Here is a 27774-nt window from a genome sequence, read left to right on the forward strand (position 1 = left end):
CTGGCATGCAGTCAACCTCGTCCGCCTGCCAGGGGCCTTCAAAACCTCGCCCTGCGGCTTCTGGGCAGCAGGGGAGGCCTGGACGCCACACAGGAGCGCGGCAGCGGCCCTCGCTGCGGGGGTCAAGGCCAAGGGCTTGCTCACACGCATATGAGCTCACACACTGTCCTGTTTTCCTCTTTCACATATTCTGCGAGCTTGGCTGAAAGGGCTCAGGGCGCCCATTTCACGAATGGGAATGCCAAGGCAGAGTCGGGGCTCTGGGCCTGCGCCCCGTCACGTCCCTCCCCGCCCCCATGCCAACTCACTCACCGGGGGGCCCCCTTCTCCCGGGAGGCCGGGCTCGCCAGCTTCGCCAGGCTCCCCCTGAGGAGGCAAGGTGGGTGGTCAGTGTTGCAGGGGTCGGTGGTGGGCGGGGGCTGCAGGGGACGGCGGTGGGTGGGGGCTGCAGGGGACGGCGGTGGGCGGGGGCTGCAGGGGACAGCGGTCGCATCTGGGCGCCCAGGGCTGGAGAGCGGCTGTGCAGGGATGAGGTGTTCATGGTGGGGGAGGGGAGCAGCCTCAGACGTCAGCACAGGAGGGGGCATGGGTGGCCAAGGGCGCCGTTGGGGGCGTTCCTGAGACGGGACCTCAGTGTGCAACCAAGCAGCCAGCTGGGCGGGGGCTGGGGAGGGAGGGACAAGGCCGCAGGGGGGCAGGCGGGCAGGCGGGGAGCAGGGCCGGGTGCCCCACAGCGGGGCACAGGGAGGCTGCCTCCTGCAGCTGGGCGTGCGCCCCTGCCCGTGGCTCGCCCTGGAGCCCTGCCCTGTGCTGCTGAGGGCCCATGCAGCAGTCGGGGGGGCTTGGCTCAGCCGCGGGCCCACGTCGGAATGAGAGCCTGGAGACGCAGGTAGGGGCGGAGGGCGCGGCTGCATGGCGGGAGCCGACGCATGTGCCTTCAGAAGCACGCACAGCCGGGCCTTGGCGCCATCACTCCCACCACGCAGACAGAAGCATGCACACACCCAGGTGTGCACAGTACAACACACACACAGTCCCTGGTTACAGGTCACAGAGCTTCCAATTCTGAACACTCATCGGCCAGGAGCAACCCAGCTCAGCACGCACATACGTGCACACGCACGGAGACCCAGCACACGCACACACACACGCACACGCACGCCGCCCCTTCCCCTCCAATGCTGATCCCATGCGGTTACGTCACCTTCTCTCCCACGGCGCCAGGGTTCCCTATCCCGCCGGGTGGTCCTTGTGGCCCGTCAGCACCTGGCGCTCCGGAGGGTCCACGGGGGCCAGGGGGACCAGGAGGGCCCTAGGCGAGAAGGGAAGGCCACTGAGTCCAGGAAGGACACAGCACAGCCCTCGCCCGCAGGCCGGCCGCCCTGACGGCTACACTCACCATTTGGCCCACGTCGCCCGTTTCTCCCTTCTCGCCTGGAGGTCCCGGCAGACCCTAAAGAGAGAGCATGGCACCCCGCGTGGTGGGCGCCAGATGGCCCGCAAACGCCCGCTGACACCTCCTGCCATGTGCGGCCATCCCCACTGAGCTGGGCAGCAGTGCGGGGCGTGCGGCACGGCCACACCAGCCACCTGCTCCATGTCCCCTCCGCCTCGCCCGTTCTCTCCCCAGAACCTGGGTTACCTGCAGCCCCACGGGCCCGGGGGGCCCAGGGAAGCCTCGAGGTCCCTCGTCTCCTTTCTGCCCGAAGAGGCCCTGCTGGCCGCGTGGCCCTGGCTCACCATCAGCTCCCTGTGGGGACAGAGCAGCGCCGTGGCGAAGGCCGGTTCCGGGAACCCCGAGGTAGTGCCGCTCCCGGGCTCTCTGGTCACATGTACTCACCGACGGGCCCGGCTGTCCGATGGGGCCCTGAGGCCCTGTTGGTCCAGGAGGTCCCTGTGGGGAGCACGGTGGAGATGAGGGTCGGCTTCTAAGGCTCAGGTGCGCCTGGACGGATGGAGCCCACCCAGGGTGCCCACCAGGGTCAGGCTCCTGTGCTCTGGCGTGGCACTCGGCGGGAAGCCATGGGCAACAGTGCCAGCCACACTGTGGCCCAGGACGGCTGCTGGCTGCTGGCTCACCTCGGCTGGTGAGCAGTGGGCCCAGCCGAGGGACAGCAACCTCACTATTACACCAGAGGCCACTGCGTGTCACCTCGGCTCCCACCACACAACACCAATGGGCCCACGAGGTCCTGACGTGCCGTGAGGGGCAGCACTGTGCTGGCATCGGGGTTCTGCCGGGACCCCACTCCCAGGCTGCTCCCAGGCACACAGGCATGTGGGGCAGGGCACAGCCAGAGGGGCACAGGTGTCCCGTCCCCAGAGCCGGAGGCCAGCACAGAGTCGGGGCTGCGACTGCTCGGGAGTTACAGGGGCCAGGCAGGGTTCGCGGTCCCCGGGAGCCTGAGCGGAATGCCAGCAAGGTGGGGTGGGGGAGCTGAGGCGGTGTGGCCTGGCCTGGGACATTCTGCCTCTGTCAGCTCCAGCGGGCAGCTGAGTCTGCAGAACCGAAGGCTCAAGGGCAGCATGACCTCGCCGCTTGCCGGGCCTCAGGCTGAGGGCCGAAGGGGGGTCCCCGCACTGATGCTCCGTGCGGCTCAAAATCGCTGATCCCCGGAAACCGCGTGAGTCCAGCGCGTGGCTGGCAGCAAGCCTTGCCTTCCCCATCCAGGGGCTTCCTAACATGTCTTGGTGCACACGCGTGTGCACACACATACACACCCACACAAACACACCCCACATCCTCCACACATATACACACCACACGGAGAAACATACATCCACAGAAACACACACACACACACACACACACACACACCCTCCACACACACACACACACACACACACCATACACACACACACTCCATACACACACATACTCCACAACCACCCGACCTTCCCCAGGCCCCGCCTCCCCGAGACCCCACCCAAGGCCCCACCCCGAGGCCCCGCCTCCCAAAAGCCCCGCCCCCTGTCTACCTGAGTGGCCGCTCACCTGTTCGCCTTTGTCCCCCTTGCTTCCTTTCTGTCCAGGCTCCCCAATCTCCCCCTGGAGAGACAGGAGAACGGTCAGACAGAGCACAGGCCTGGCCCTGGGGAGCTCCGCCCACGAGGAGGGTCCCCTGGCCAGCCTGGGGAGTGAGGAGTGTGTGGGGTGACACCGGGACAATCATTCTGCTCCCAGAATGACATGGATGCCCCAAGTGGCAACAGCAGTGAGGTCCATATGGGATCTGCCAGGGAGGGTCCGCCAGGGAGGGTCCGCCAGGGAGGGTCCGCCAGGGAGGATCTGCTAAGGAGGATCCACCAGGGAGGATCTGCCAGGGAGGGTCCGCCAGGGAGGATCCACCAGAGAGGATCTGCCAGGGAGGATCTGCTAAGGAGGATCCGCCAGGGAGGATCCACTAGGATCCACATGGAGCAAGCAGCTTTGTGAGGCCCCAGCAGCTGCTGCTACTCGCCTGGCTGTCAGGGCTGAGCTCCCGGCCCGGGCACAGCCCTCCGGCCCCCCCACCGGCCCGGGCACAGCCCTCCGGCCCCCCCACTGGCCCGGGCACAGCCCTCCGGCCCCCCCACCGGCCCGGGCACAGCCCTCCGGCCTCCCCACTGGCCCGGGCACAGCCCTCCGGCCTCCCCACCGGCCCGGCACAGCCCTCCAGCCTCCCCACTGGCCCGGCTACCCCTAGTCCAGGCCCCTTACCTTATCACCATCTTCTCCAGGGGGGCCCACAGGTCCGGCAGGGCCAGGGAGCCCCACGGGGCCCTGGAGGCCATCTCGGCCAGCAGGCCCTTGTGGGCCTTTCTCACCCTGGGGAGGACACGGGAGTCCCTGTCAAGCGCTGCCCCCCAGACCAGCAAGGGGGACAACCCAATTCAGAGCACCCTTCCATGGACAGGTCAAGGCCTGGGCTGGGACAGGTGCAGCGCACCCCACAGGGGGCACCCACGGGTACACGAAGACCAGCAGCTGGGGCACTGGGCCAGCTCCCCACTTGCCCCACGGACACAGCCATGGCACCATGGTGCCCCCTCGGACCACACCCAGCCCAGACCCGTGGCGGGTGATACTTACAGGAGCCCCTTTCTCTCCAGCTGGCCCGGGAGGCCCCTGGGGCCCAGGCCTCCCTGGAATGCCGATGGGCCCAGCCGCACCAGCGGGGCCCCGCTCGCCCGGAGAGCCCTGGAATGGGGCAGGGGGCAATGTGATTCCAGGAACAGGACACGTGGCCTGGGGTACAATCCCATCTCATCTGGTCCAAACACACACCCTCCCGCTATGCCTCCTGGAGTGGGGGGCCGCACCACTGTCCCCAGGGTCACCTGCTCCTGCAGGACCCTGCGTTAACCGGCAGAGTCCTCGACCCATGCTCCAACCGTGGGTTGCAGGGAGGGCGGGGGACCTAGCTGACCCTCCCCAGCTCTCAGGGGCAATGTTCAGAATGCCCGAGTGCCCCCAGTATCCTTGGGCACCCCAAACTGCAGGCTCTGCCGCCTGGCCCTGCAGCCCCCACCCCGGGGAAGGACAGGAGTGAGCAAGGGACCCCTTTTGTATAGTGTCAGCCAGGAGCAGGGACTTGGTGGCCATGTGCCCAGGGCAGACCGCAGCCCCTGGCCTGGACACAACACCCTCAACCTGCAGCCACAGGGCCCTTAGGGCCAGAAGGGACAGGGACATCTGACCGGACAGCTGGCTTTGGGATGCACTTACAGGGCCAGGAGCCATGTCCACCCTGCCACGCTGGCCCTGGCCGGAGCCACACACTGACCCCTGGGCCTTCTCCTGAGAGCCCCTGGCAGGAAGCAGGAGCCCCTCCCTCAGCCCCCAGCCCCTCTGTTCTCCCCACTGGCTCAGGGAGCCTGTCCCCTCACAGCCATGGCCCCCTCCTCCATCAGCATCCGCTGAGGCCCCGGCTGGTCGTGCGCGCGGAGTGGGCCTGGGGCAAGCAAGGGGCGAAGGCTTCCACTCACCGCTGGGCCTGGGGGGCCAGGGGGGCCTTCGCTGCCTTTCAGTCCAACAGCTCCCTGCAAAGCAGCCAGATGTGGCTTGGGGGCACCCGGTATGACCCTCGCTCCCTACCCCACCCCTCACCCCCAAGGTCAGCCACTCACCACCGGGCCGGGAAGCCCACGGTCCCCAGGGAAGCCACGGAGTCCTGGGGGGCCGTCCTTCCCAGGGAGGCCGGCAGGGCCTGGGTCTCCCTGCAGGGAACAATGATGGCTGAGCCCCAGTGGCCCTCACCGGCCTGGGCATTTGCCAGGCTCACCCCGGGAGCAGCTGCGACCTCTGACCTCGCTCTGTGGAGGACCAGGGCCCCCAGAGCGAGGGTGGGCTGCAGGGAGCTGACCCCACAGCCCCTCGCACTTGCTGGGGCTCCTGCGGCTCCGCCTTGAGACAGGTGACCGGGGAGCTCGGGGGGTTTCCTCAACGGATTCCGCGCCAGCTTCAAACCCTGAGCTTTCCCCAGACCTTGCTCAGGACCCGACGGGCAGCACACAGCCCCTCCCACAGCAGCAGGCCCGATGATGGCCCACGTGGAGACCGCCCTTGTGAGTGGAAACCTTCACGCTCACGAAGGTCAGTGGGAAATGGGTCGGAAGCATGAGTTCCCTCCGACGCACGGCAGCAGCGCGCCCGTGGAGAAGGGCCTCGCCAGCACGGGGCAGGCAGTGATAGGCTGCACGGGGGCAGCGACAGGCCGCTAGGGGCAGGCAGCGACAGGCCGCACGGGGGCAGCGACAGGCCGCACGGGGCAGGCAGTGGCAGGCCGCACGGGGCAGCGACAGGCCGCACAGGGCAGGCAGTGGCAGGCTGCATGGGGGTCTCAAACTACTTTTTGCACCACAAATCAGTTCATGCTTTCATTCCTTTCAAATTCTCTGATACGCATGTACGCTGACCGCACACACTTTGCCCTTTTCTTACTGCTTTCCTATTTTTTTTTATGGTTTGTTTATTAACTTGAAAGGCACAGTCACACAAAGATCTTTCTGCTGGTTCACCCCCTGAAACGGCGGCCGCCCAGCTGGCGGCAGGGGCACAGAGAGCAGGGCGGGAGGCGCTGTGCCCCGACGGGACACACCGGGACCTTACCTTGCTCCCCTCTTTGCCCGCGAGGCCTGGGAGGCCCTGCTCCCCGGGGGGCCCGGGGGGCCCGGGGTGGCCACGCTCGCCCATGGGCCCCGTCTCTCCTGTGGGACCCTGCAGGGAAAAGCAGCGTCAGTCCCCGCTGGTCTCAGGTGACTCGCAAGAGTGGGTACCTCCCCTGCCCACCGAGGCACCTGCTCCTGACAGGGGAGGAGGCCGTGCCACCTTATAGCACCCCCTGCTGCCCACCGAGGCCCTGTCACCTTACAGCGGCCTTCTCAGTCTCCAAACCACGTGTCAGAGAGTCCTCCATTCTAAATTACCCCATAAGGATAAGGAAGGTACTCAGAACTAGCACTGCAGGACTAAGCCTGGGGGAGCCAGTACTGCAAACCAGGACTCTCCTCGGCAGCACGGACACTCGCAGCCTTATGGGGAGCAATGACCCCGGTGACACCTGGTGACCGCTGGAACCCGGGCTTGCGGCGACTCACCTGGGGGCCGACCACGCCTGGGGGACCTGGAGGGCCAGTCTTGCCTTGGAAACCCTGTAAGAGAGGAGTCCGGTGAGGCGGCTGCCCAAGAGGCCCGGCCTCCGGACGGGGGTGTCTCAGCAGACGGCCTGCTCGGCCCCGGCCTCCGGACGGGGGTGTCTCAGCAGACGGCCTGCTCGGCCCCGGCCTCCGGATGGGGGTGTCTCAGCAGACGGCCTGCTCGGCCCTGGCCTCCGGACGGGGGTGTCTCAGCAGACGGCCTGCTCGGCCCTGGCCTCCGGACGGGGGTGTCTCAGCAGACGGCCTGCTCGGCCCCACCCTGCCCCCACTGCCCCAGACCTCACTTCCCGTTCCTGTGGGCTGCACGGGGGTGAGGAATCAGAGCTGCTAGGCCCCCAGCTGCCCTCCTCCACGGGGCTGCTGTGTGGACTCCAGTGTGCGTGTCCCCAGTGGATATGGCACCGCCTCAGGCTAGCCACGTGGCGAGACCGAGCTTACACACGGTCCTCGCCCCGCGCTCCTCTGCCCAACCCAGCCAGATGGCAGCAGACCCAGCCTCTGCCCACCCGAGAGCCCTCTCCTTGAAGCCATTTGTGGTGACGGGCAAATCTGGCATCCACAGGGGCTGCAGTCCCAGGCACAGACAAGGAGTATCAGACGGATCGGGGGCAGGACTGGCCACAGCTACTGTCTGGCTTTGTTCACGACACTGAAGGCCCAGCGGCCTCCGTGTGTGGCTCAGGGCTGCGCAGGGCGGCAGTGGTGGCAGCGGCCTCCGTGTGTGGCTCAGGGCTGCGCAGGGCGGCAGTGGTGGCAGCGGCCTCCGTGTGTGGCTCAGGGCTGCGCAGGGCGGCAGTGGTGGCAGCGGCCTCCGTGTGTGGCTCAGGGCTGCGCAGGGCGGCAGTGGTGGCAGCGGCCTCCGTGTGTGGCTCAGGGCTGCGCAGGGCGGCAGTGGTGGCAGCGGCCTCCGTGTGTGGCTCAGGGCTGCGCAGGGCGGCAGTGGTGGCAGTGGGGGCGATGGCGTCGGTCTTGGCCCGAGCTTTCTACCCTCAAGTCTACACCGCAGGACATCCACTCACAGGGGCAAGGAGACTCTTGCTCCTTCCTGGGGGGTCTTGGAGCTGTGTCCTCTTGCAGTGGGCCACTGGGAGGGCCGCAGCTGGCTGCCAGTGCACAAGCCGGGCCACTGCTGGGTGCGCCAACAAGTGGCTGGCAACGCATGCTCCCCGGTCAAAGGGAGGGGGCACGCATGGGTGAGGCCTCGTGCCTGGTCCCCTCGTGCAGAGAGGAACATCTCCACGGACAAGGAGCCGGTGCAGGCTACGGGGAACCCCAGGGTGGGGTCGGCCAACAGGGCCCCTCACAGCAGGCCCAGGGGACAAAGGTGTTCAAGTAAACAACAACAAAACCCAACCAACCAAAGACCAAGTTCAGCACAGTAACAAACGCCTGCTTCACCTGCCACAGGGGGGAGTGCCAGCCGCAGAGCGCACGGCTGCCCGGAAAACGGGGGCCATGCTGTCGGCATGCTTTATGCCTGCTGGAAGCAGGCACACACCGCGAGGTGACAGAGCACAACCCCAGTGCTGCACTGGGGGCACTCAACCCAGGTCACAGGTGTGTCCCAGGGGTCACAGGTGTGTCATGAGGTCACAGGTGTGCCATGAGGTCACAGGTGTGTCCTTCCTTGGGACACGCCCTCAGGGCACAGGACCACATCCCCAGTGGCTGATGGGGCCACACTTCCATAAATACCATTTCTCCCAGCTAACCTCACCAAAGGTCTCTGTCACCTTCAGTGTCCTGTGCCACCCGGGCTGTGTGCCCAGCTGGGGGCCAGCCTTCTGGCAGCAGGAAGCAGGCAGTGTCCTCCACATGCCCTGCCCACAGCCCCAAGGCCAGAAGGAACTGGGTGAACATGGCAGGGGTGGGCATGAACCTGCTGTCTGCTCCTGGAATTGCGCTGCCTGCACACAGCGGCTGAAGGTGGGGTCGCCTCCCGGCTGCACCCCCCGGTGGGCACTCACTGCCCCTGCCCTCACAGCAGAAGGCTGGGGCATGCCTGACTCCACCTGCATCTTAGTGACTGTCACAGAGTGGCCTCGGACCACAGCTGCTAGGGTCAGCAGGGGCCAGCCCCTGCCTCCTGCCAGCGCCATCGCAGGGCACGGCCACTCTGCACTGGGCCCACCCTGCCTCCCCACCCTACTGGGAGCAGGAGCCCACAGGGCGAGGCCACATCAGGCCTGCCCCATCTCCCCCAGCCACGACACTCACCGTCTCGCCTCTCTGTCCTGGGTGTCCTGGGAGCCCGTCTTTGCCTGGGGGACCCTGAGGGAAGAACCCAAAGATACAGGGTGTGTCCCGAGATGCCCCTGTTTGGGGACCAGATGCCACCCCGAGGCAGCCACTTCCTGAGGGACCCCTTCTCTTGGAAACAGCGTCCAAGAAACGCAATTGTCCCAGCAAGCCGGGGCACAGTGACCACAGAACCGAGTGTCCCGGCGGGGGCTGGGCAGGTGCTGCCCCAGGGGATGCGTTTCTGTCGCGTTTCAACAACAGGAATTATGACACTGTCACACAGTATCCCTGGGGTGCTCAGAGTGCCCGGTTGGGAAGGCCGTGGGGTCACTCGTGTGGCAGTGGCTGTGGTGGCAGGCCCCTCACTGCCCAGGGTTGCCAACCCCCCATTCCGTGACCCACCCGGATGCCTTTCTCCACCCTGCTGCTGCAAAGGACTTGCATGGAGTCTCTGAGGACATAGGGCAATGCAGGTGCCCAGGAAATGCCCACCCTGGAATCTCTGGCCACCCAACACACAGGAGCACACCACTTACCGGGGGGCCCTTGGGCCCGGGAAAGCCTGTGGGTCCTTGGGGTCCATTGGGTCCCTGGGGACAGAAGGCACAGGCTGAGGAGAAGCCCCCTTTTTGGAGGGGGGGGGCGCCCTGAAGCTCCCCGCAACTGTGCCCACCCCGTGCCTCTCGGGGGCAAACAGGAGCTGCCAGTGGGGCTCCAGCATCCAGCCTCGGCTCTCCGAGTCTCAGTGCCATCACGACCCCCAAGGCCCGGGGCTTGGCAGAGGGGGCAGGACATGCCCCCCAAGGAGGCCGCCTAAAGTTAGGATCTCAGGAGAACTGCCTCCTGCAGTGGGGCCCACCCCAGGGGGTCACACAGAGGGGTTCTGGGGACAGGTGCCCCACGGCCTGGGCCAGGGACGCTTACCCGTTCACCTGGGGGGCCGGCTGGGCCGTCGCCTCCAGAGGTGCCCTGGGGAGAGAAGGGGAGAAACTCAAGCTGTCAAAAGGAAACACAGGCATACCACTCTGGCATACCACACTGCCCTGCTGAGCTGCCCCGGCCTCCTGGGCACCCAGGCCCTCACAAGGGGCCTCACTGCCTAACCCTCCCAGGCACCCTGGCCCTCAACAAGGGGCCTCACTGCCCCGGCCCTCCCGGCACCCCGGCCCTCAGCAAGGGGCCTCGCTGCCCAACCCGCCCAAGCACCCTGGCCCTCCTGGGCACCCCGGCCCTTGCAAGGGGCCTCACTGCCCAACCTGCCCGGGCACCCAGGCCCTCAGCAAGGGGCCTTGGCAGTCGACGGGGAGTGAGGGCAGCAGAGGCAGAGGCCCCCGCTGGACCCTCGGGGGTGGAGCGCATACCTTGGGGCCGGGCTTCCCAGTGATACCCCGTGGGCCTCTCTCACCCCGTGGACCCTGGACGGAGAGAAGCAAGCTGGGTCAAGGCCTCGAGACGCCCGGAACCCGCCCTCCCCGTGCCCACGTCCTTGCTGTCCGCACGCCCTGGGGCCGTTACCGTCGGGCCTCGCTGTCCCCGTGGTCCAGGCTTTCCAGGTGTCCCCTAAAATCAGAGAAGAGGTTGGTGAGCCCATCTTGACAGGCCCAGCCGGACACAGGGGAGCAGGGGACTGGGCAAGCAGGGACGCCAGCTTCCCTCCTCATCTCAAATTGAACAGATTTTGGGGCACGGGGGCACCCACACTTGGCGCCCTGCACGCGGGGGCTCGAATCCAGGCACTGGCTCACGGGGCTCTCTGCCTGCATCCCCCTCCCTCCTCTCACGCTCTCTCTCAGCGGGAAGTCATTATCGCAGGCAGAGAGCAGCCGTGCGCCCCGTTCATACATAATTTAGTTTGGCCACAGAGATGAATATTGGTCATTAAATTTTTAACAGCCTCTGCGCCAGCACACTCGTAACTTTGTATTAAGGCACGCCGGTGGGGTGGCAGCCTGCTCCCCGGATCCGTCTGTCTCTGCGTTTCTGACACAAACAGAACCCAGCGCAACTGTTCTTTCTGAGGTGGTGATGTCATCAGAGGACAACGCAGCCGATCAGCGGGCGGGGAAGGGTCCCAGCCCGGCTTCTGCGGTGGGAGATGCCTGGCCTGGCCGTGTCCCCACGGGGCCTCCTGTGCGGTCAGCTCCATGTCACTGCTCCCCTGAGTATCCCGCTGCCCCCGGCATTGAGGTCATTCATGGTGCCCAGCGCCCACAGGGCCCTGATGTCATTCACAGTGCCCACAGGGCCCTATCCTCTGGCTCCTTGTGCAGGGAGCTCAGGACAGCACCTGCTGGGCACAGGCTGACCATCTGCCCGGTCCTCCGCCCTGTGAGGCTGAGCCGTGGCCACCAGGTCCACTCACCTCACCCCAAGTCAGCATCACGTGTCCCACACAGATCTGCCGATCTCACACACACACACACACACACACACACACACACACACACACACACACACAGGCACAGACACACACAGGCTGACGCCCTGCCTGGGACAGGTCTGACACAGGTAGCCTCAGGCCCTGTGCACCTGTGGATGAGCCAGCTCAGCCCCCAGTTCCATGATGGTCCTTGCCAGGGCCTTGGGGGCCAGGCTGTGGGGTCAGGGCCGTGGGGCCAGGACTGTGGGGTCAGGGCCATGGGGCCAGGGTTGTTGGGTCAGGGCCATGTGGGCCAGGGCCGTGGGGCGAGGGCCATGTGGGCCAGGGCTGTGGGGCCAGGACTGTGGGGTCCGGGCCGTGTGGGCCAGGGCTGTGGGGCCAGGACTGTGGGGTCAGGGCCGTGTGGGCCAGGGCTGTGGGGCCAGGGCTGTGGGGTCCGGGCCGTGTGAGCCAGGTCTCGGGGTAGCAGGGAACGTGCAGCCAGGGTGTGGGCCAGCCCATGAGTGCCATACGCCACCACCGAGAATGCCCCGACCAGAGCCTAGCCATGCTCACCCTGCCGCCCTTCTCGCCATTGGCACCAGGGAAGCCGGGGAATCCGATGGAGCCCTGGAAAAGAGAAGTGGGCAAGGGCCATGGGGCACACTGTCCGTGCCAGTCACAGCTTCCGGGCAGATCCACTGCCCACTCTCTACTAACACCTGCCCCCAGACCCCACGCCCCCAACCGCCATGCTCCCAGACCCCACGCCCCCCAGCCCCCACACCCCCATCCCCTACCCCCCAGCCTCCACGCCCCCCAGCCCCCACACCCCCATTCCCCCACCCCCCAGCCTCCACGCCCCCCAGCCCCCACACCCCCCAGCCTCCACGCCCCCCAGCCCCCACCCCCCAGCCTCCACGCCCCCATCCCCCACCCCTCAGCCCCCACGCCCCCCAGCCCCCACGCCCCCATCCCCCACCCCCCAGCCTCCACGCCCCCCAGCCCCCACACCCCCACCCCCCACCCCCCAGCCCCCACGCCCCCATCCCCCACCCCCCAGCCTCCACGCCCCCCAGCCCCCACACCCCCATTCCCCCACCCCCCAACCTCCACGCCCCCATCCCCCACCCCTCAGCCCCCATCCCCCACCCCTCAGCCCCCACGCCCCCCAGCCCCCACGCCCCTCCATCTGCTCTCACTGTCCCCTCTTCACCCACTTAGCACTCTACCCAACGCCTCCCAAGCACTTCAGATTCCCAATATAAATCTTCATCACGGCCCTGCACGGTGCCCACACCGTCCGCCCACATCCCCACAGCCACAAAACGCTGGCCGGCGTCTGGCAGGGAGGGAACAGAAGATGTGCCCGGGCTGCACACGCCCAGCTCTGTCGCCTTGGCTGGCTACCTTCCCAGGACATCCCTCAGTAACGTACTGTAGCGTGCCGCCAGCAGTGCGTGCCAGCCAGGTGCCCAGGGCACGGCTCTCAGGAGTCTACGGGTGCCCATGGCCAGACACGTGTTTCCAATCCCTGCTATGTGCTCCCCGGAGACCCGGGGCACTGGTGCTGTCTCCGACACGGCTCCCCGACGCCCCAAATTCTGACCCGCCAAGCATTTACAAATCCCCAAGGCTTGCATTTCTCAAGGGGACGGAGCTCAGGCCACCCACATACTCGGGCCCATCTGCTAATCTGTGGAGTGCAGGCGACGGATTGGCTGAGAAACGGGGTCACTGTGCCCGACAGCTTCACTGCCTGCCCCTCTCCAAGAAGCTTCCAGAACTGAGTTTCCAGCCTGATCCACCTCCCCCAAGCCCCCGCTTGACCTCTGCAGTGTTTCAGGATGGGTCCCTTGGAACGGAGTGTGTGAGCATCGGGCCCCTGCTGCTGACCCGGGCGGGGCACAAGGCCGCATCGCAGCCACCTGCACGGCCCGCTGCCGGCTGCAGGACCCTGTCCCCAGTAGGGGATCCCAGAGGGCGGCCCCACCCAGGTCACCATGCCTCTCTGAGGCAGGCCGGCCCACGGGTCCTTGGCAGCTGACCCCATCTCTGCCACTGCCCAGGCAGGATGGACAAGGAAATGTGGGGCCCGCCAGGGAGGCCCCTGCCCAGCGTGGCCGTCTGGCTCACTCCCACCCCGAGTTACCTTCGGCCCCTGCCGGCCCGGGTAGCCTGGTAATCCTGGCACGCCGAGCTTTCCCTGTGAAAAGGAAGCAGTGAGTAGGGAGTGAAGGCAACAAGGCCACAGCCCCTCGGGGCCCGGGCAGGACAGGGCGGCCCCTGCCTGCCCTCAGCATCCATGTCAGGGGCACACGCGGCCCTACACTGGGTGGACCGGATGCCGTCAGACCAGGCTGGGGATGGAGTGCTCTTCATGCTGTTATGGGTGGGGGTCCCCAGCCCCTCTCCCTGCCCACTGTTGCCAGGGCCCAGGCGAGGGGGCCGACGTGGCAGGGGCTGGGGGTGGCGCTGCCAGAAGGGCAGGCCTGTGGTGGCCACTGGTGGTGAGGGCAGGGAGCTTGGGGATCCAGCCACAGCTGGTCAGCGCACTGCCCTGGAGGGGCAGCCAGCAGCCCAGCTGTGGACAGAGAGGGGAGCCCCTTCAGACCTTCTCCCCGGTGGGCCCCAGAGGACCAGGGTCGCCGTTGGGGCCACCACGACCCTTCGGGCCCTCGGGCCCATCTTCTCCTCTGGGACCGGGTGGGCCAATCTCTCCCTGCAAGTTAGAGAAGAGGAGGTGAGGGCCACATCCACCAACCTCAGCCACCTGCTCCTGTGGCCTCACTCAGCACCCCTCCCCTATAAGGTCATGGGGGGCACACAGCAGTTCTTTGCCCTGGCTGCACCCCATCACACCGCACTTCCCACGCCTGCCTGGGCAGAGCTCCCAGCCAAGACAAACGCTACTGGGCAGCATGATGGCCCCCAGAAGGAACAGAGAAGGACCGGCTACCGGCAGCAGGAGACCCTAGGCCACGCAGGCCTCTCACCCTGCCTCATCGGCTCCCAGGGCCCAGGAACTAGCGGAGTGCCGTGCAGCGCCAGGCCTGGTCCTACCTGCCCTGGTCCGTCTCCCAGAGCAGCTGCCGGGTGGCCAAGAGGGCTTTGCACACCAGCGGCTCCTGAGCTCCACAGCTGCTGGCAGTGCTGTGGAGCAGCCCCTTCCCCAGAGCCAGGACGCCTCCTGCAGCCCCCGGGCAGCCCCCAGGGACCCTTCTCTGAAGAATGTTCTAGAACGGTGTCTCTAGCAGTGGCGTGCAGGCATGGGGCTCCGTCCTCTCCTGCAGGGCCCACACCTGACCCGAGCTACTCACCCGGTCACCCTTGATGCCCATGTCGCCTTTGAATCCCGGGAAGCCATCTTCTCCCTGGACAGGATCCGCAGGGGGTTCAGTCGGATGAGAGCCTGCTGCCTGGCATCTGCTTCCACAGCAGACCCTAGCCAGGTCCCTCCTTCCCGGGCAGGGTCCCCATGAGCCCAGTGCAGTCACTGAGGGCCAGCAGCCCCACCTAGGGCTGGGGCGGGCACTGGGGGGGACGCAGCTCCTCGGGGTCCCTGGGGACAGAAGCGCCACTCCGCAGGCCCACAGGTCCTGACAGGGGCCTGAGCTTAACACATGTGCAGCGTGGGAGGGGCCCAGCCGCTCAGACCCCTCATGTTTCAGTGGGCAGCTGCTGGGAGTGGAGATGAGGTCAGGGGGCAGGGCGCGCAGCAGGCCGCGGTCATTGCTGCCCCTGCTGGGTGGCGGCCATCTCGCCAGCTGAGCTCTTCTTTAACCGCAGTGACCCCTACAGGCCGTGATGCGGCATGCAGTGCCGGTCTGAGCCACAGCCCAGCCCCAGGCCACCCTCCCGGGACCCTGGCCCAGCTCTGCGGTGTGAAACAGACCCTCGGCCAGCTGCCTGGTGAGCCAGCCATTGTTACACGGGGGCCAGGGCCTTCTCTGGCCAGAGGAACTGGCCGCCCTGCCCCCACACCAAGAGAAGCAACTCTGGTGCCGGACATGCGCAGGCAGCCTCCGCCTGGGCACCCAGTGCCCGGGGTGCCTGCAGCTGCAGGGACACACTCACCTTCTCGCCCTTGCTGCCCTTCAGGCCTCGGATGCCGTCTGCCCCCTGCATGTGGAGAGGAAGATGGGTGGTCACCAGGGTCCCCAGGCTGAGTGCCCCCTCCTGCCCGTGTCTTGCTCCAGCATTCTGGAGTCAGCTCTTCAGTCCCCCGGAAGGGACGTGGCAGTGTCCCTGGCCCAAGGGTCAGCTCTGCCTGTGGCCGCCCGAGGCCCACAGCCTCCCACTGACATCTCTCCTCGACATGGCAGAGCGAGCCTGGGACCCGCCCTTTCCCCAGCCCACGCCTGCACCCTGTGCCACCCAGGCCAGTGTCCGGCTCTCTCAGAGGTTTGGGAAGGAGGCAGGACACACTCTCTGGGCCCAGATGAAGGTTCCGCTCCCAGCCCGTTCTGGGCTCGCTGTCCTCGGCGTCCGGGCCCCTCCTGTGGGCAGCATGGTGGTGCCCCCGGCCCTGTTCCCACACTGGCAGGGGCATGCACACCATGCACCGCCCACACTGCTCTGGCATCCCACAACAGAGCGAAGACAGACACACACCCCAGTCACCGTGACAGCCGCGGCTGCAGCTCCACCCAGGGCGTCCGTGGACCTGAGACACCCCCGCTCCCTCCCGGGGTGCGTGTCAGCGGGACCTGGTGTCCTCACCACGGCGAAGGCCCGTCCCACGGGTACCACTGCTTAAGCCCAGTGACCGTCACTGGGCCACAACCTCCTCTTTGCGTCCTGGCCTTGACCCAGGGACGTGACATCGGGGGACAGGGCGGCACGGCACGTCTCAGGGTCACCTCCCCAACCTCAGAGCTCGACTGTGACTGTAGCCACAGACAGTGGCTGCTGGCCATGGCCTGCCCGGCCACCTGCTGGGAGGGGAGGTGGCTGTGGTGGGGGATAGCCGGAAACCAAGGGGCTGCCTCCTGCCAGCTCCCTCTTGTGGCCAGAACTTGACACAGCCCGTCACAGTGCAGAGTGAAGATAAGGGAACTACGAGGCTAGGCAGGAGCAGAGCAGGCCTGAGGGCCACGGTCACAGCCACGGTCGCAGCCACAGTCGCAGCCACGGCCACGGTCACAGCCACGGTCACAGCCACGGTCGCAGCCACGGCCACCGTCACAGTCATGTCACAGCCACGGCAGGCTTGCCAGCCCTCGCTGGGCAGGGGGCAGCTTCTGTCCGTCTCAAACATCAGCTACTCAAGACATGCTGGGTCTGGCCCTGGGGAAGAGCTGCCAGCCAGAGGTGTCTACGGACGCCTGGCAGGGGGCGATGGCGGGGTGGGGTCAGGCCCCAAGCAAGGAACCCTGCAGGATGGGCTTGGCGCCCATACAGCAGGGGCTGAAGACTCTGCTCGGCCGACACTCCCGCCCGCCCCATGGTGCTGTGGGCTGCGAGGTCTGCCCAGGTCTGATGCATGGAGAGTCCACCTCCCCGGGGAGAGCGGCCCTGGTCTTCAGGTCCAGCGTGCATGCTGGAGCTGCGGCCTGGTGCTCGACAGTAAACCCATTCAAGCAATGGCCGCAGGAAGTGCCTTCTGCAAGCAGCCACTGGGTGGGCACTGGGTGGGCATTGGTACCCGGCAGGAAACTGCCACAAAACCAGGCTGAGAGCCCACGCCACCACTGTCCCTGCCAAGGACCCACGCCACTGTGGTGGTGGGGAACAGCCAGGCCCTGGGCCCAGCCACAGGCGGGTAGGGGACAGTGGGTGGTGGTGGGGAACAGCCAGGCCCCAGGCCCAGCCACAGGCGGGTAGGGGACAGTGGGTGGTGGTGAGGGGGACAGTAGGTGGGGGGAAGATCTTAAGTGATTCTTGAATTTGGAATATTCTGGAAGTGGAAGCTGTGGCCACGCAGGGAACATGGGTGGGGTACCTGGTGGGTACACCTCAGGTACGGGTTTTTGTGCAATCTGGGGGTAGAGCCCTGGACTCTGTTCATACACCAGCACCCCGGGATGGCACATGCCCTGGTGTGGTGCCAGCTGAGTGAGGCGGATGCAAGGGGCCCCAGTGTGACACCCTGCCTACCACATGCCCTGGTGTGGTGCCAGCTGGGTGAGGCGGATGCAAGGGGCCCCGGTGTGACACCCTGCCTACCACATGCCCTGGTGTGGTGCCAGCTGGGTGAGGCGGATGCAAGGGGCCCCGGTGTGACACCCTGCCTCTCGGGGAGGAGACCCCCAGGAGCCTGCGTGTGCAGGGAAAGCCTGGGGGTGCTCCGTGCCATCGGGGGCCAGGCGCTCTGTGCCATCAGGGACTCGGGCGGCCACACCCTGGTGTCCGAGAGCCTGATCTTGCAGGCGCTCCGCACCATCAGGGGCTCAGGTGGCAGCCCTCTGGGCTCTGAGAGCCTGGTCCGCCCGCAGCAGGGACAGGCGCCTGCTCCTTGGAGATGTGCGAGCAGCCAGGAGAAACGTGCCGTCCCCCGACCCCCGGGAGGAACGGAGTGGCTTCACCTCACCTGGCTGAGGCTTGGTCGGGAGGGCCTTGAGAGAGCAGTAGCAGAGCAGGCCGGAGGCTCTCCCACCCCCGGGGCCACCTGCCCATCAGGGTCACCCTGGCCCTCCCCACGAGCCCAGCCCCCCAGCCCCCCAGCCCAGGCGGTCTCCGAACCCACTCACCTTTACTCCACGAGGGCCTGGGTAGCCGATGGGGCCCTGGGGGCCAGGCGGGCCCTGGAATCAGGCAGGATCATATCAGGTGTGCTGCCAGGTCCGCCCAGGGTCCGTTCTGTATGATGACCCTCTGCGTCCACCAGCCCATGCCCCCCACCCCACTAAGAGCCCCAGCCTGGACCACCGCTAGTGGCTGTGTGGGGGGACAGGCTGAGCACAGCTGCCCCACGCTGCAGCAACAGGTCACTGTGAGCTGACCCCAAGCCCCTTTGCACCCCTGGGGGCTTTAATTCACACAGGACCCAAGGGAGGAAGCGGCAGGCTCAGCGCCCCTAGCCGGATGCACACCCAGCCTGGGGGCCTGCAGTGGAATCGGGGGGCTTGAGCAGGACCCCTGGCTCAGGCCCCTCGCATTGGCCAGCCTTGCTGCACAGGGCTCCCCTGCCCCTTCCCCCCCGCGACATCGTCCAGACCCCGCCGTGAGCCAGCGGTGGCCAGGCTGCCCTGGGCACTGCCCCGGCCACTTGTGAGGCACACGCCTGGCTGGATGGATGAGGTACAGCCTGCAACCTAGAAAGGGAGGATGGTACTGCCTGCGGTGGAAGGGCCAGACGGGCCCGAGCTTCCTGGAAACCTGTTGGTGCCAGGTGCTGCGGGGTACGGCAGGGGCCACTGCGGCCACACGGAGGTGCTGCGGGGAAGGGCAGGGACTGCCACAACCACAGAGAGGCACCCCGTGCGAGACCCTGCAGGGGCCACTGCAGCCACACGGAGGTGCTGCACGGGACAGCAGGGACTGCCACAACCACAGGGAGGCACCCCATGCGAGCAAGCTGCTGCTGGCTTCTGGGGAGGGTCCTGCCCTGCACAGGCTGGTCAGGTTGGTGCTGTTGGCCGGGACCCCCGAGGAGGGGCAGATGCCACCCTGGCTTGTTCCTTGCCAAGCTGAGGGTGCTGGGGGCCCTGGCACAGGCACTGGCTGAGCCGGTTCCCCAAGGTAAGCACTCACCTGGCCTCCTTTCTCTCCAGGGGGGCCTTCCTTGCCGGGGTGGCCCTGTCATAGAAGAAGGACCTCTATTAGCCACCAGGGCCCCCAGCCCAGGAGGACTCAGCCATGCCAGGCCCGGGGCTGCAGCAGTGAGCCCAGAGCCCTAGGAGGACTCAGCCATGCCAGGCCCCGGGCTGGCACTGCAGCAGTGAACCCAGAGACCCAGGAGGACTCAGCCATGCCAGGCCCCGGGCTGGCACTGCAGCAGTGAACCCAGAGACCCAGGAGGACTCAGCCATGCCAGGCCCTGGGCTGGCACTGCAGCAGCGAGCCCAGAGCAATCACATGATCACCAGTGACATGACAGACCCTCCCAAACCCGGTGATCAGACCAGGAGAAGCCTGGGCACCCACGGGCCTCCCCAGTTGTGCTGCCCCATGGGCGCAGCCTCCTGCGGTGGAGACGGGCCGGGGAGGGGCAGGCTGTATGGGCGACTCACCGGGGGTCCGTCGGCACCGGGCATGCCTGGCAGGCCTGGCTTCCCCAGTGGACCCTGGAAGGAGACCGAGTGCTGAGGAAACCCGGCCCGGCCTCGCTGGGCCCCAGGCTGACTCGGTTTACCCTTTTAATGTTCCCTTTATCTGCGGCTAACCTGGAAGGCACCACTTCCAGCCATGGGCTTGCTCCCCAAACGCCAGCCACGAGCCCCAGCTGGGCCAGGCTGAAGCCAGGAGCCAGTGCACCCTGGTCGCCCATGGGCGTGGGTTGCCCCTGTCATCTCCCAGGACTGCACACGCAGGAGCCGGGACTTAAGCCAGACGCCTGGACATAGTAACGGGCAACCCCGGTGCCATCCCGGCAGCTGTGCCAGAGCTGCCCCCAAGCTCTCTCCCACATTTCTACCCACACCACCTGCTCAGGACAACCCCGTGCTCAATGGGCACATCACCCCTCCCTCCCAACCTGCTCAGGGGCTGGGGGCCCCAGGGGCCTTTGCCATGACCGCCCCCACCCGGCCCCAGCCGTGGCCTGTTGACTCAAACAACATCAGGGGGCATCAGAGAGGCCCCCCAGTGTGGGGACCCCAAGATCAGCACAATCAGGGAGTCCTGGGCCTCCCCACACCACCCAGATACCCAGGAGGAGCCGGGGAGACACAGCAGGCTGTGAGCTGGCAAAGTGAGCACGCAGCCTCCGTCTGCCATGCTCACCAAGGGGATCCCCTGGCGCTCAGGGCAAGGCTGGCCAGGGGAGCGGTGTCCAGCCTGGAGCTGGACACGAGCAATGCTCCTCACACTCCCGGCCACGGCTCGGCCCACCTACCTTCTCTCCTGGAGGACCGATGGCGCCCTGGGGGCCTGGGAGACCCTGCGAGGGGGGAAGAAGGCGGGGTCACACCCTCCGGCCACCCTGCTGTCCCAGCCTGGTCCCAGGCCCTCCCCGGCACTGTGGGTGCCTGGCAGGGGGTGGGGGCACTGCCATTCCAGGCTCCCCCCACTAGACAGAACTTTCCCCTCCCCAGGCCACTCACCTGAGCCCCGGGATTACCCTGCTGTCCTGGGGGTCCTGGTTCTCCTTGAGGACCCTGTGGGGAACGAAGGCAGTGGCACTTAAGGGGGCTCTGGGCCTGTACCCCCTCCCTGAGATGCAGGTCCTACACCCCACCCTGTCCCGGCTGCTCAGACTGCTCTGGCCAGCTGGAGGGCTGGGGGTCCCAGCTCAAACAGCAGAGCAGGGAAGCCGGCATGGGGGAGCCAACTCGCCCATGCAAACCCACCCGACACCCATCCAGGAACCAGAAGGGTCGCACATGTTAGTCCCCAAGCCGTCAGAGTCCCCAGGGCGACTGGGGAACAGGCACAGGGGCGTGGACTTCCTCCAGCCTGCCAACGCCGGGGCTGACTCGGCGCTCTGTACGGGTGAGGGCTCTGTGCCTCCGTCCACAGGTCCCAGCCACTGCAGCTACCACAGACCCCCACACCAGCAGGAGGGTCACCTGGGCCAGGCCAGGAAACCACGATCCCCAGGGACTCACCACATTTCCTTTTGGCCCTGGCTGGCCGTCCATGCCCGTCACACCCTGCAGGAGATGGCAGAGAGAAAAACAACCCACTGTGTGCAGGAGATGGCAGAGACGCCCACTGTGTGCAGGAGAGGTGGGGCCCAGCAGGGACAGTATTGTCCTCACTCAGGTTTCCCCAAGGACCTGCTGACCGCTGTTGCCCACCGAGGGACGCTGTGCTGTCAGGCCCCAGGCAAGGGACGCCCCCACACCCCAGAGGGGCTGGCAGGGAGAGGAGAGGCCAGGCTGGCCTTGAGGAGCCCGCCCACTGGGACCGGCGCTTCTTCCGCTTTCTAGACGTTTCTAGCAGGGAGCTAACCCAAGGCATCCCAGGGCTCCTGTGCAGGGACAGCCTGCAGCCCCCTACGTCCACGGCTGGCAGCTTGAAGAGCGACCCCCGTGGGGCAGTGAGGTCTCAAGGGCTGTACAAGGGATGGACTTACCGGAGGTCCAGGAGGGCCGGGGGGTCCCTTGGGCCCAAGCAGACCGCGGGGGCCCTGCAACAGGAAATGGGAGGAATGGTGCAACGCCGCAGGTGCCCCCACCCTCCATGGACACCCCTTCACTCCACTTCTCTTCTCCGTCAGCACTGGGAGTCAGGCAGCGCCTGGGACAGGGCGGCGGTGCCTGCAGGGCCCTCTGGCGGGGCCCATGACCCGGCCTGGACGCTGCCCCTCCCCAGCCCCAGAGCACTCGCCAAGGAGACCTGGACTTGGAGGGGGTCTGCAGACCCGGGAGAGCCCCCCACGCCTGCCTTCTCACAAGCAAACGCCCGGCTCCAGCCTGTTCCTGGGACAGCCTTCTGCAGGCCTCGCCCCACCCTGCTCCTAGCAGCCTCCCCTGAGGCCTGCGTCCCCACCCACCCCCACCCTAACACACACACACACACAGAGCCCAGAACCCCACCGGCCAGCAGCCCTACCGGTTCCCCAGGCAGCCCCCTGGGTCCGACTTCTCCATCATCGCCCTGTGCGCGAGAAGAGGGGATTGTTAGGGGAACACCCGGAGGCCTTGCCTGCTGCAGGTGAGTGCTGGGGGGCAGAGGCTGGGGCAAGCGGGGGCAGTGGACGGAGCCTCCTCCTGCTCTGGCAGAGGCGTGCCAGCCCCCTCGCATGCAGGTCCCGAGTCACACACCCACCACATGTGTGTGCACACATTTCTTGTGAACGCAGGATTCCCCCATCCTCAAGGGACACGGACCACGCTGGGGTCCCCCTGCCTTCGCCCAACGATGAGGTGGCCGTGCAGGAGACACGGCCATGAGCCTTCACCCCGAGCCCCACGAAGCCTGCATGTGTGCCCCTGGAGCCCCGTCCGGCAGCCCTCCCTCCACCTGCAGGCGGGCTCACGGACACCAGCCAGGCTGGGGCAGCTGGGGGGCACGTACCCTCTCTCCGTCCTCTCCTGGGGGTCCTGGAGGGCCGGAAGGACCCGGGTCGCCCTAGGAAGTCAAGCACGCTGTTAGCCACTCGCGCTGACCCAGCCGCCCACCCTCTGTCACAGCGCCCCGGAGTGGCCGCCCCGGACCACGCCAAGACCCTGGCCCGAGTGTCACCAGGTGGCCTAGCAGGCCCAGGTAGGGCCACGCCCACGGGGCACCCCTGGGTGCCCTGCTCGGCCAGCATGCTCTGTGTGTGTCCACTGAGACGCAGTCCCTGGGAGGGAGGTCCAGGAGGGCAGGGCCGCCCCTGCCTCGCCCCTGCCCTGCTCCTGCCTCGCCCCTGCAGCTTTGGGGCGTGGACAGTCGGGCCCAAGGTGGGGGTGCCCTTGGGGCTGTGTGGGGGGGCAGACAGGTAGCAACAGCTTCTCAGAGTGTCGTCAGCACAGACGGCAGAACTGGCAGAATGGCGCGTACTCGCTGTGTGTGTGTGTGTGTGTGTGTGTGTGTGTGTGTGTGTGTGTGCATGTGTCAGCCCTGTGTGTGTGTCTGCCCTGTGTGTGTCTGCCCTCTGTGTGTGTGTGTGAACCCTGTGTGTGTCTGCCCTGTGTGTGTGTCAGCCCCGTGTTGTGTGTCACCATCCTGGTGCTGCCTCCAGCCACACAGACCCCGTTCTGGGGTTCACTCCCACCGCCGACCCTCAAGACAAGTGTTGGTGGATTGCTTGGTGCTCGTGCCTGAGGCTCCCCAGAAGGCGCCCCGAGGAACAGGAACCCAGAGGGAGGGGGTACTTACCCTGTGGCCCTTCTCCCCTGGCAGCCCTGCCAGCCCGTCGAAGCCGCGGTCACCCTGCGGGCCGGCAGAGAACTGTGTCACATGCCACCCTCCCACGGCACCCAGGCACCCGGGGGCCGCTCTGTCCCACCAGAGCCACACACACCACCCTCCCACGGCACCCAGGCACCTGGGGGCTGCTCTGTCCCACCAGTGCCGCACACGCACCCTCCCACGGCACCCAGGCACCCGGGGGGCCGCTCTGTCCCACAGCAGTGGCCGTCTCGGTCCCCTGGCTACAGGCCAAGCACATTCGCAGACATTGAGATTGTGGGGGCTCCAGGGGGCAGCCGCACAGTGTGTGTCTGCCAGGGCAGGGCCCCTGCCTGTCCTCTTCCGGCTCCCCGGCCCTGCCCCCAGCACTCTTGCCCATCCTGGCTCAGGGGTGTCACCAATGCGAAGCCATGGTGGGCCATTTGGGGGCGGCACTAACTGTGGGTGAAGCAAGGGCGTGGCACAGACTTGACGTGGCTGCCCCGCCCTGGCGGCTCCAGTCACCAAGCCTAGGAGACAGTACGGGAGGTACCCAGCCCGTGCTGATCTGGCTGCACAGCTGCCGCCCCGCCACGGGTCCCTTAAGTGAGGTCTGTTGGCCCACTGGACCCTCCCATGGCCTCAGATAAACTGATGGGCAGGGCTGGGCCAGGATGGGCACGGACCCATGAGCACGCCCGCGGGGGTAGCCCGGGGGGCAGGCCTTGCTCCTCCAAGCAGGTGAACACAGCCCCCCCGCTCTGCCAGGAGCCCACAGCTCCCCAGGGTGCACTGGACGGCTGTGCCTTGGATGTGACCATGCCAGGCAGCCTCCAAGGCCACACATGTCCTGTGTCCACACCGCGTGTGTGGCTGGGTCCCTTGTCACCAGGGGTCCCCGTTGCTGGGATCCCATCTCTGCGCTCCTTAAGCAAGCCAGCAGTGCCGGTCATTCTTGCCGGTGTGGCCCTCACTTGCCCCACCACCGTGTCACGGGAGCCACAGGCAGGTCACGCCATCATCGTGACGCCAGGCACCTACCTTGGGGCCTGTCTGGCCGGGCATGCCTCGGGCACCGTCACTGCCAGCACGACCCTGGAACAGAGGGGGCTGACTCAGCAGACACCCAGGGCCACCGGCAGAAAGGTCCTCACCCCTCAAAGTTCCGGAAGCTTCTACAACCCTCACCAAGCTGCTCTCAGAAGCTGTGATGTGGGGCATCCAGGAGCCACGAGCTGAGCCCTCCTGCCCCTCCCAGGGCCATACTCCTCCATCCGCATGGGCAGGTGGAAGCCCATAGCTCCCATTTCTGGAAACTTCCCCCGCATGACCTCCTGTTTCTGGCATGACTCTACCAGGTGCCAACAGGACCCAAGGAAAACCCTGCTGATCCCCAAAGACCCAGGGTGAGCAGCCCCTGAACTCCGGGACTGGCACACGCAGGCAGGTGCTTCACTGCCCGACACTCACCCGTCTCCCAGGCTTCCCTGTGGGGCCGGGGGGACCCTGCACGCCTCGAGGACCCTGCCGGGAGCAGAGCAACAGGAAGGGTCAGGGTAAGGCCAGGACTTCAGGAAGACAGAGCAAAGCTGGAGCCCGCCCACAGCCCACGCCAGGACATCACTGTGACGGGCATGGGAACAGACACGCCAGAGCAAGGGCCGGGAACAAGATGCCAGGGTCAGGAGCCGGCCTCTGCCCGCCCATGGTCATGGCCACCCTCTGACAGGCGCTGGCCTCTGTCCCGCCCATGGTCATGCTGCCCACCAACGGGAGCCAGCCTCTGCCCACCCGTGGTCACGCCGCCCACCAACGGGAGCCAGCCTCTGTCCTGCCCATGGTCACGCCGCCCACCAACGAGAGCGGGCCTCCTCTGTGAGCAAGCACAGGGCCCCGCGCACCAAGACCCCCACATACCTGAGGCCCTATGTCTCCCGGCTCACCCTTCAGACCTCCGCTCCCAGGAGGACCCTGCAGGGGAGAGGTCAGGGTCAGCACTGGCCGGGACAGAGGCCCTGGGCGGGTTGGCACCCCGCGCTCTGCAGGGACACAGCGCCAGCTCACGGCCACTTACCATGGGGCCGGGCCTCCCGGTGAGACCCATCGGGCCAGCAGGTCCCCTCAGCGCCAACTACGAAGGGGAGGACACGGAGGGGTGTCAGGGTGGCCGTGCGGGCCACTGCTTCCTGACCACAGCCCCCACCCTGTAGCTGCTCCATGTGCCTGGCGCTGGACCCCGAGCTCGGAACACACTGGGGCACTCGGGGCTCCAGGCCGGCGTCCCCAGTCACTCCAGCTCTGGGCTACTCACCCTGGCCTGCTGAAGGATGGCCTGGGCCTGTGACTCCTGAGCGGACACCATGGGACCCTTGGAGCCTGCATCACCGCCCCCTCCGAAGCGGAACTGCAACAGGAAGTGGGGGACAGTCATGGGGTGCCAGGGGAATCCCTGGCCCGTCCACGGTGGCACCTCCCAGCCCCACTTCGGGCACCCGGTCAGCTTCAGCCCCGGAGTCCCTGCCCATATCCAGGACATCCTTCCCGGCACCCATGGTGCCCGAAGCGGCCAGGGCACCCCCAGCCCTGCCCACCGTGCAGCCTGGGTACTCACGGGCAGCATGAGCATGGTGCCCGGGGGCCCTGGCAGGCCGTCGGCCCCAGGCAGGCCCGGGCGTCCCGGGGGACCCTGTGGACAGAAAGCACCAGGTTAGGGTGGGAGCCGGCGCCTATAACGGGCAGCCCAGGGCTGGACCGTGGCAGGAAGCAGCTGCGTCTGGGACAGAGGAAGCAGGGACACGGGTGGGGCCAACACCCCATAGTCCCCAATGCCATCTGACCCTGCCAGCTCCCAACGCCAGCAGACAGTGCCCCAAGGGGCTGGCCCGGAGGCCGCCTCCTGCTCCCGGTCACCCCTTCGTAGTAGGCCCCAGGGGTCTGCAGCTGACCCCAACTCCACACCTGTGAGGCAGTCAGGCCCCCGGCCCAGCTTCCGGCCGTGCACGCTCCCAGCAGGGTCACCTGGCACTGCACCCAGCCTGGGGGCACGCACGCCTAGACACCCACAAGGACCCTGGCGCCGTCACTCACACCTCAACCCCTGAGTCAGCCCCGAGATGCCCCCTTGGCACCCACAGCAGGCGCCTCCACAGAGCAGCCTGAGGCTGCAGTACTGCACGGCGGTCGCCAGGGGGCAGAAGGACCCCACAGGACAGGCGCAGCTGCGGCTCCAGGGCCGAGGCCTTGCAGCACAGCTCGGCCCCTCCTGGGTCGGGGCTCGGTGTCCACACTGGGGAGGTGAGGCGGGGGTTCCACCTCACATGACTTACACGCAGGCACCAGAGCACAGGGGCTCCCTCGCCACCTCCCAGTCCACATTGCACTGGGGCTGACCACCGCCCTGCAGCTGGGGCTGACCATGGCTGCCACTGGGGCTGTCCACGGCCTTGCAGCTGGGGCTGACCACGGCCCTGCAGCTGGTGGCTGACCATGCCCTGCCACTGGGGCTGACCACGGCTCTGCTGCTGGGGCTGACGATGGCCCTGCCACTGGGGCTGACCACTGCCCTGCAGCACGGCCCTGCCACTGGGGCTGACCACGGCCCTACAGCTGGTGGCTGACCATGGCTGCCACTGGGGCTGTCCATGGCCCTGCCACTGGGGCTGACCACGGCCCTGTCACTGGGGCTGACCACCGCCCTGCAGCTGGTGGCTGACCACGGCCCTGCAGCCATTGGAGCTGACCACCGCCCTGCAGCTGGGGCTGACCACTGCCCTGCAGCTGGTGGCTGACCATAGCTGCCGCTGGATACGGGTTTGGCCCATGAGTGCAGAGAGAAGCGAGGGTCACACTCACTCTTTCTCCGGGGTCCCCCACTTGGCCAGTAGGACCCATGGTTCCAGGAGGTCCTGGGAGACCCTAGAAACAAAGGTAAATTCAAGATGGAGCTGCGGGCCTGGGGCTAGGTGTGGGCGCGGGGGCCTGACCCTGGGGGTCTGCACACGGGGTGACACTCCTCCCTAGCCAGGGACCCCCGCCCTCCCCAACATCCCAGACACTCACGGCGGGGCCTTCAGGGCCAGGGGGGCCCTCGATGAGCATGCCCTGGAGGGAGAAAAGGCACGCGAGGCCACACGCAGGTCAGTGCGGGGATCCCAGGGCCCGCAGGCTCAGGCCAGCCCCCCGCAGGCTCACGCGTGGTGGCCCTGGCTGGGGAGGGGGCGTGAGGGCCGTGGAGCCGCCCACACTGGGCCTGGAATAATGGGAAGGGTCCTTCCCCAGGCGCCCCCTCCCCAGCAAAGACGCCACGGTTCTCCCAGAGCCACGACCTGCGTGCTGGACCCCGAGCTGCGCACAGGCCTCTGTCTGGTTCCCCCAGGCACTGGGGGTGAGGGGCACCCACCCTCTCCTGTGACTGCCCCCTCCGCCCTCGCCCCCACAGGGACCCACGGGTGCGCTCAGCTCGGGAGGGCGGGAGGGGAGGTGAGCAGTGAGGAGACGCGCTTACCGGCTCAATGATGGCTGGCTCCCCTTTCTGCCCCTTCTCACCCCGTGGGCCTCCGATCTGGGCAGGACACACCGGAAACAGAGAAGTCAGCATGCGGACGGCGGACTGC

The 27774-nt window shown here is 67.0% G+C and overlaps 1 protein-coding gene across 1 annotated transcript in view; it reads right to left on the reverse strand.

The window, feature by feature from the left end:
• The window catches only part of COL5A1 (collagen type V alpha 1 chain), a 69090-nt gene that overhangs the window by 14692 nt on the left and 26624 nt on the right, over positions 1 to 27774 (reverse strand). Inside the window, exons 9-49 of the mRNA XM_040963355.1 lie at positions 27666 to 27722; positions 27221 to 27262; positions 27014 to 27076; positions 25773 to 25847; positions 25473 to 25565; positions 25236 to 25292; positions 25079 to 25132; positions 24632 to 24685; positions 24203 to 24256; positions 23150 to 23203; positions 22364 to 22417; positions 21899 to 21943; positions 21420 to 21473; positions 20950 to 20994; positions 20446 to 20499; positions 20238 to 20282; positions 19414 to 19467; positions 18935 to 18979; positions 17932 to 17985; positions 15317 to 15361; positions 14560 to 14613; positions 13854 to 13961; positions 13392 to 13445; positions 11816 to 11869; positions 10396 to 10440; positions 10242 to 10295; positions 9805 to 9849; positions 9417 to 9470; positions 8857 to 8910; positions 6580 to 6633; positions 6092 to 6199; positions 5110 to 5199; positions 4969 to 5022; positions 4073 to 4180; positions 3701 to 3808; positions 2996 to 3049; positions 1841 to 1894; positions 1643 to 1750; positions 1400 to 1453; positions 1205 to 1312; positions 313 to 366 (exon numbers count right to left, since the gene is read on the reverse strand). Of these exons, the coding sequence (XP_040819289.1) occupies positions 313 to 366; positions 1205 to 1312; positions 1400 to 1453; positions 1643 to 1750; positions 1841 to 1894; positions 2996 to 3049; positions 3701 to 3808; positions 4073 to 4180; positions 4969 to 5022; positions 5110 to 5199; positions 6092 to 6199; positions 6580 to 6633; positions 8857 to 8910; positions 9417 to 9470; positions 9805 to 9849; positions 10242 to 10295; positions 10396 to 10440; positions 11816 to 11869; positions 13392 to 13445; positions 13854 to 13961; positions 14560 to 14613; positions 15317 to 15361; positions 17932 to 17985; positions 18935 to 18979; positions 19414 to 19467; positions 20238 to 20282; positions 20446 to 20499; positions 20950 to 20994; positions 21420 to 21473; positions 21899 to 21943; positions 22364 to 22417; positions 23150 to 23203; positions 24203 to 24256; positions 24632 to 24685; positions 25079 to 25132; positions 25236 to 25292; positions 25473 to 25565; positions 25773 to 25847; positions 27014 to 27076; positions 27221 to 27262; positions 27666 to 27722 (2574 nt within the window). The remainder of the gene's footprint in view (positions 1 to 312; positions 367 to 1204; positions 1313 to 1399; positions 1454 to 1642; positions 1751 to 1840; positions 1895 to 2995; positions 3050 to 3700; positions 3809 to 4072; positions 4181 to 4968; positions 5023 to 5109; positions 5200 to 6091; positions 6200 to 6579; positions 6634 to 8856; positions 8911 to 9416; positions 9471 to 9804; positions 9850 to 10241; positions 10296 to 10395; positions 10441 to 11815; positions 11870 to 13391; positions 13446 to 13853; positions 13962 to 14559; positions 14614 to 15316; positions 15362 to 17931; positions 17986 to 18934; positions 18980 to 19413; positions 19468 to 20237; positions 20283 to 20445; positions 20500 to 20949; positions 20995 to 21419; positions 21474 to 21898; positions 21944 to 22363; positions 22418 to 23149; positions 23204 to 24202; positions 24257 to 24631; positions 24686 to 25078; positions 25133 to 25235; positions 25293 to 25472; positions 25566 to 25772; positions 25848 to 27013; positions 27077 to 27220; positions 27263 to 27665; positions 27723 to 27774) is intronic.

This window comes from Ochotona curzoniae, unplaced genomic scaffold (assembly GCF_017591425.1).
Source record: "Ochotona curzoniae isolate NIBS_2020 unplaced genomic scaffold, NIBS_Ocur_1.0 scaffold_3208, whole genome shotgun sequence".
NCBI classification, from domain to species: domain Eukaryota; kingdom Metazoa; phylum Chordata; class Mammalia; order Lagomorpha; family Ochotonidae; genus Ochotona; species Ochotona curzoniae.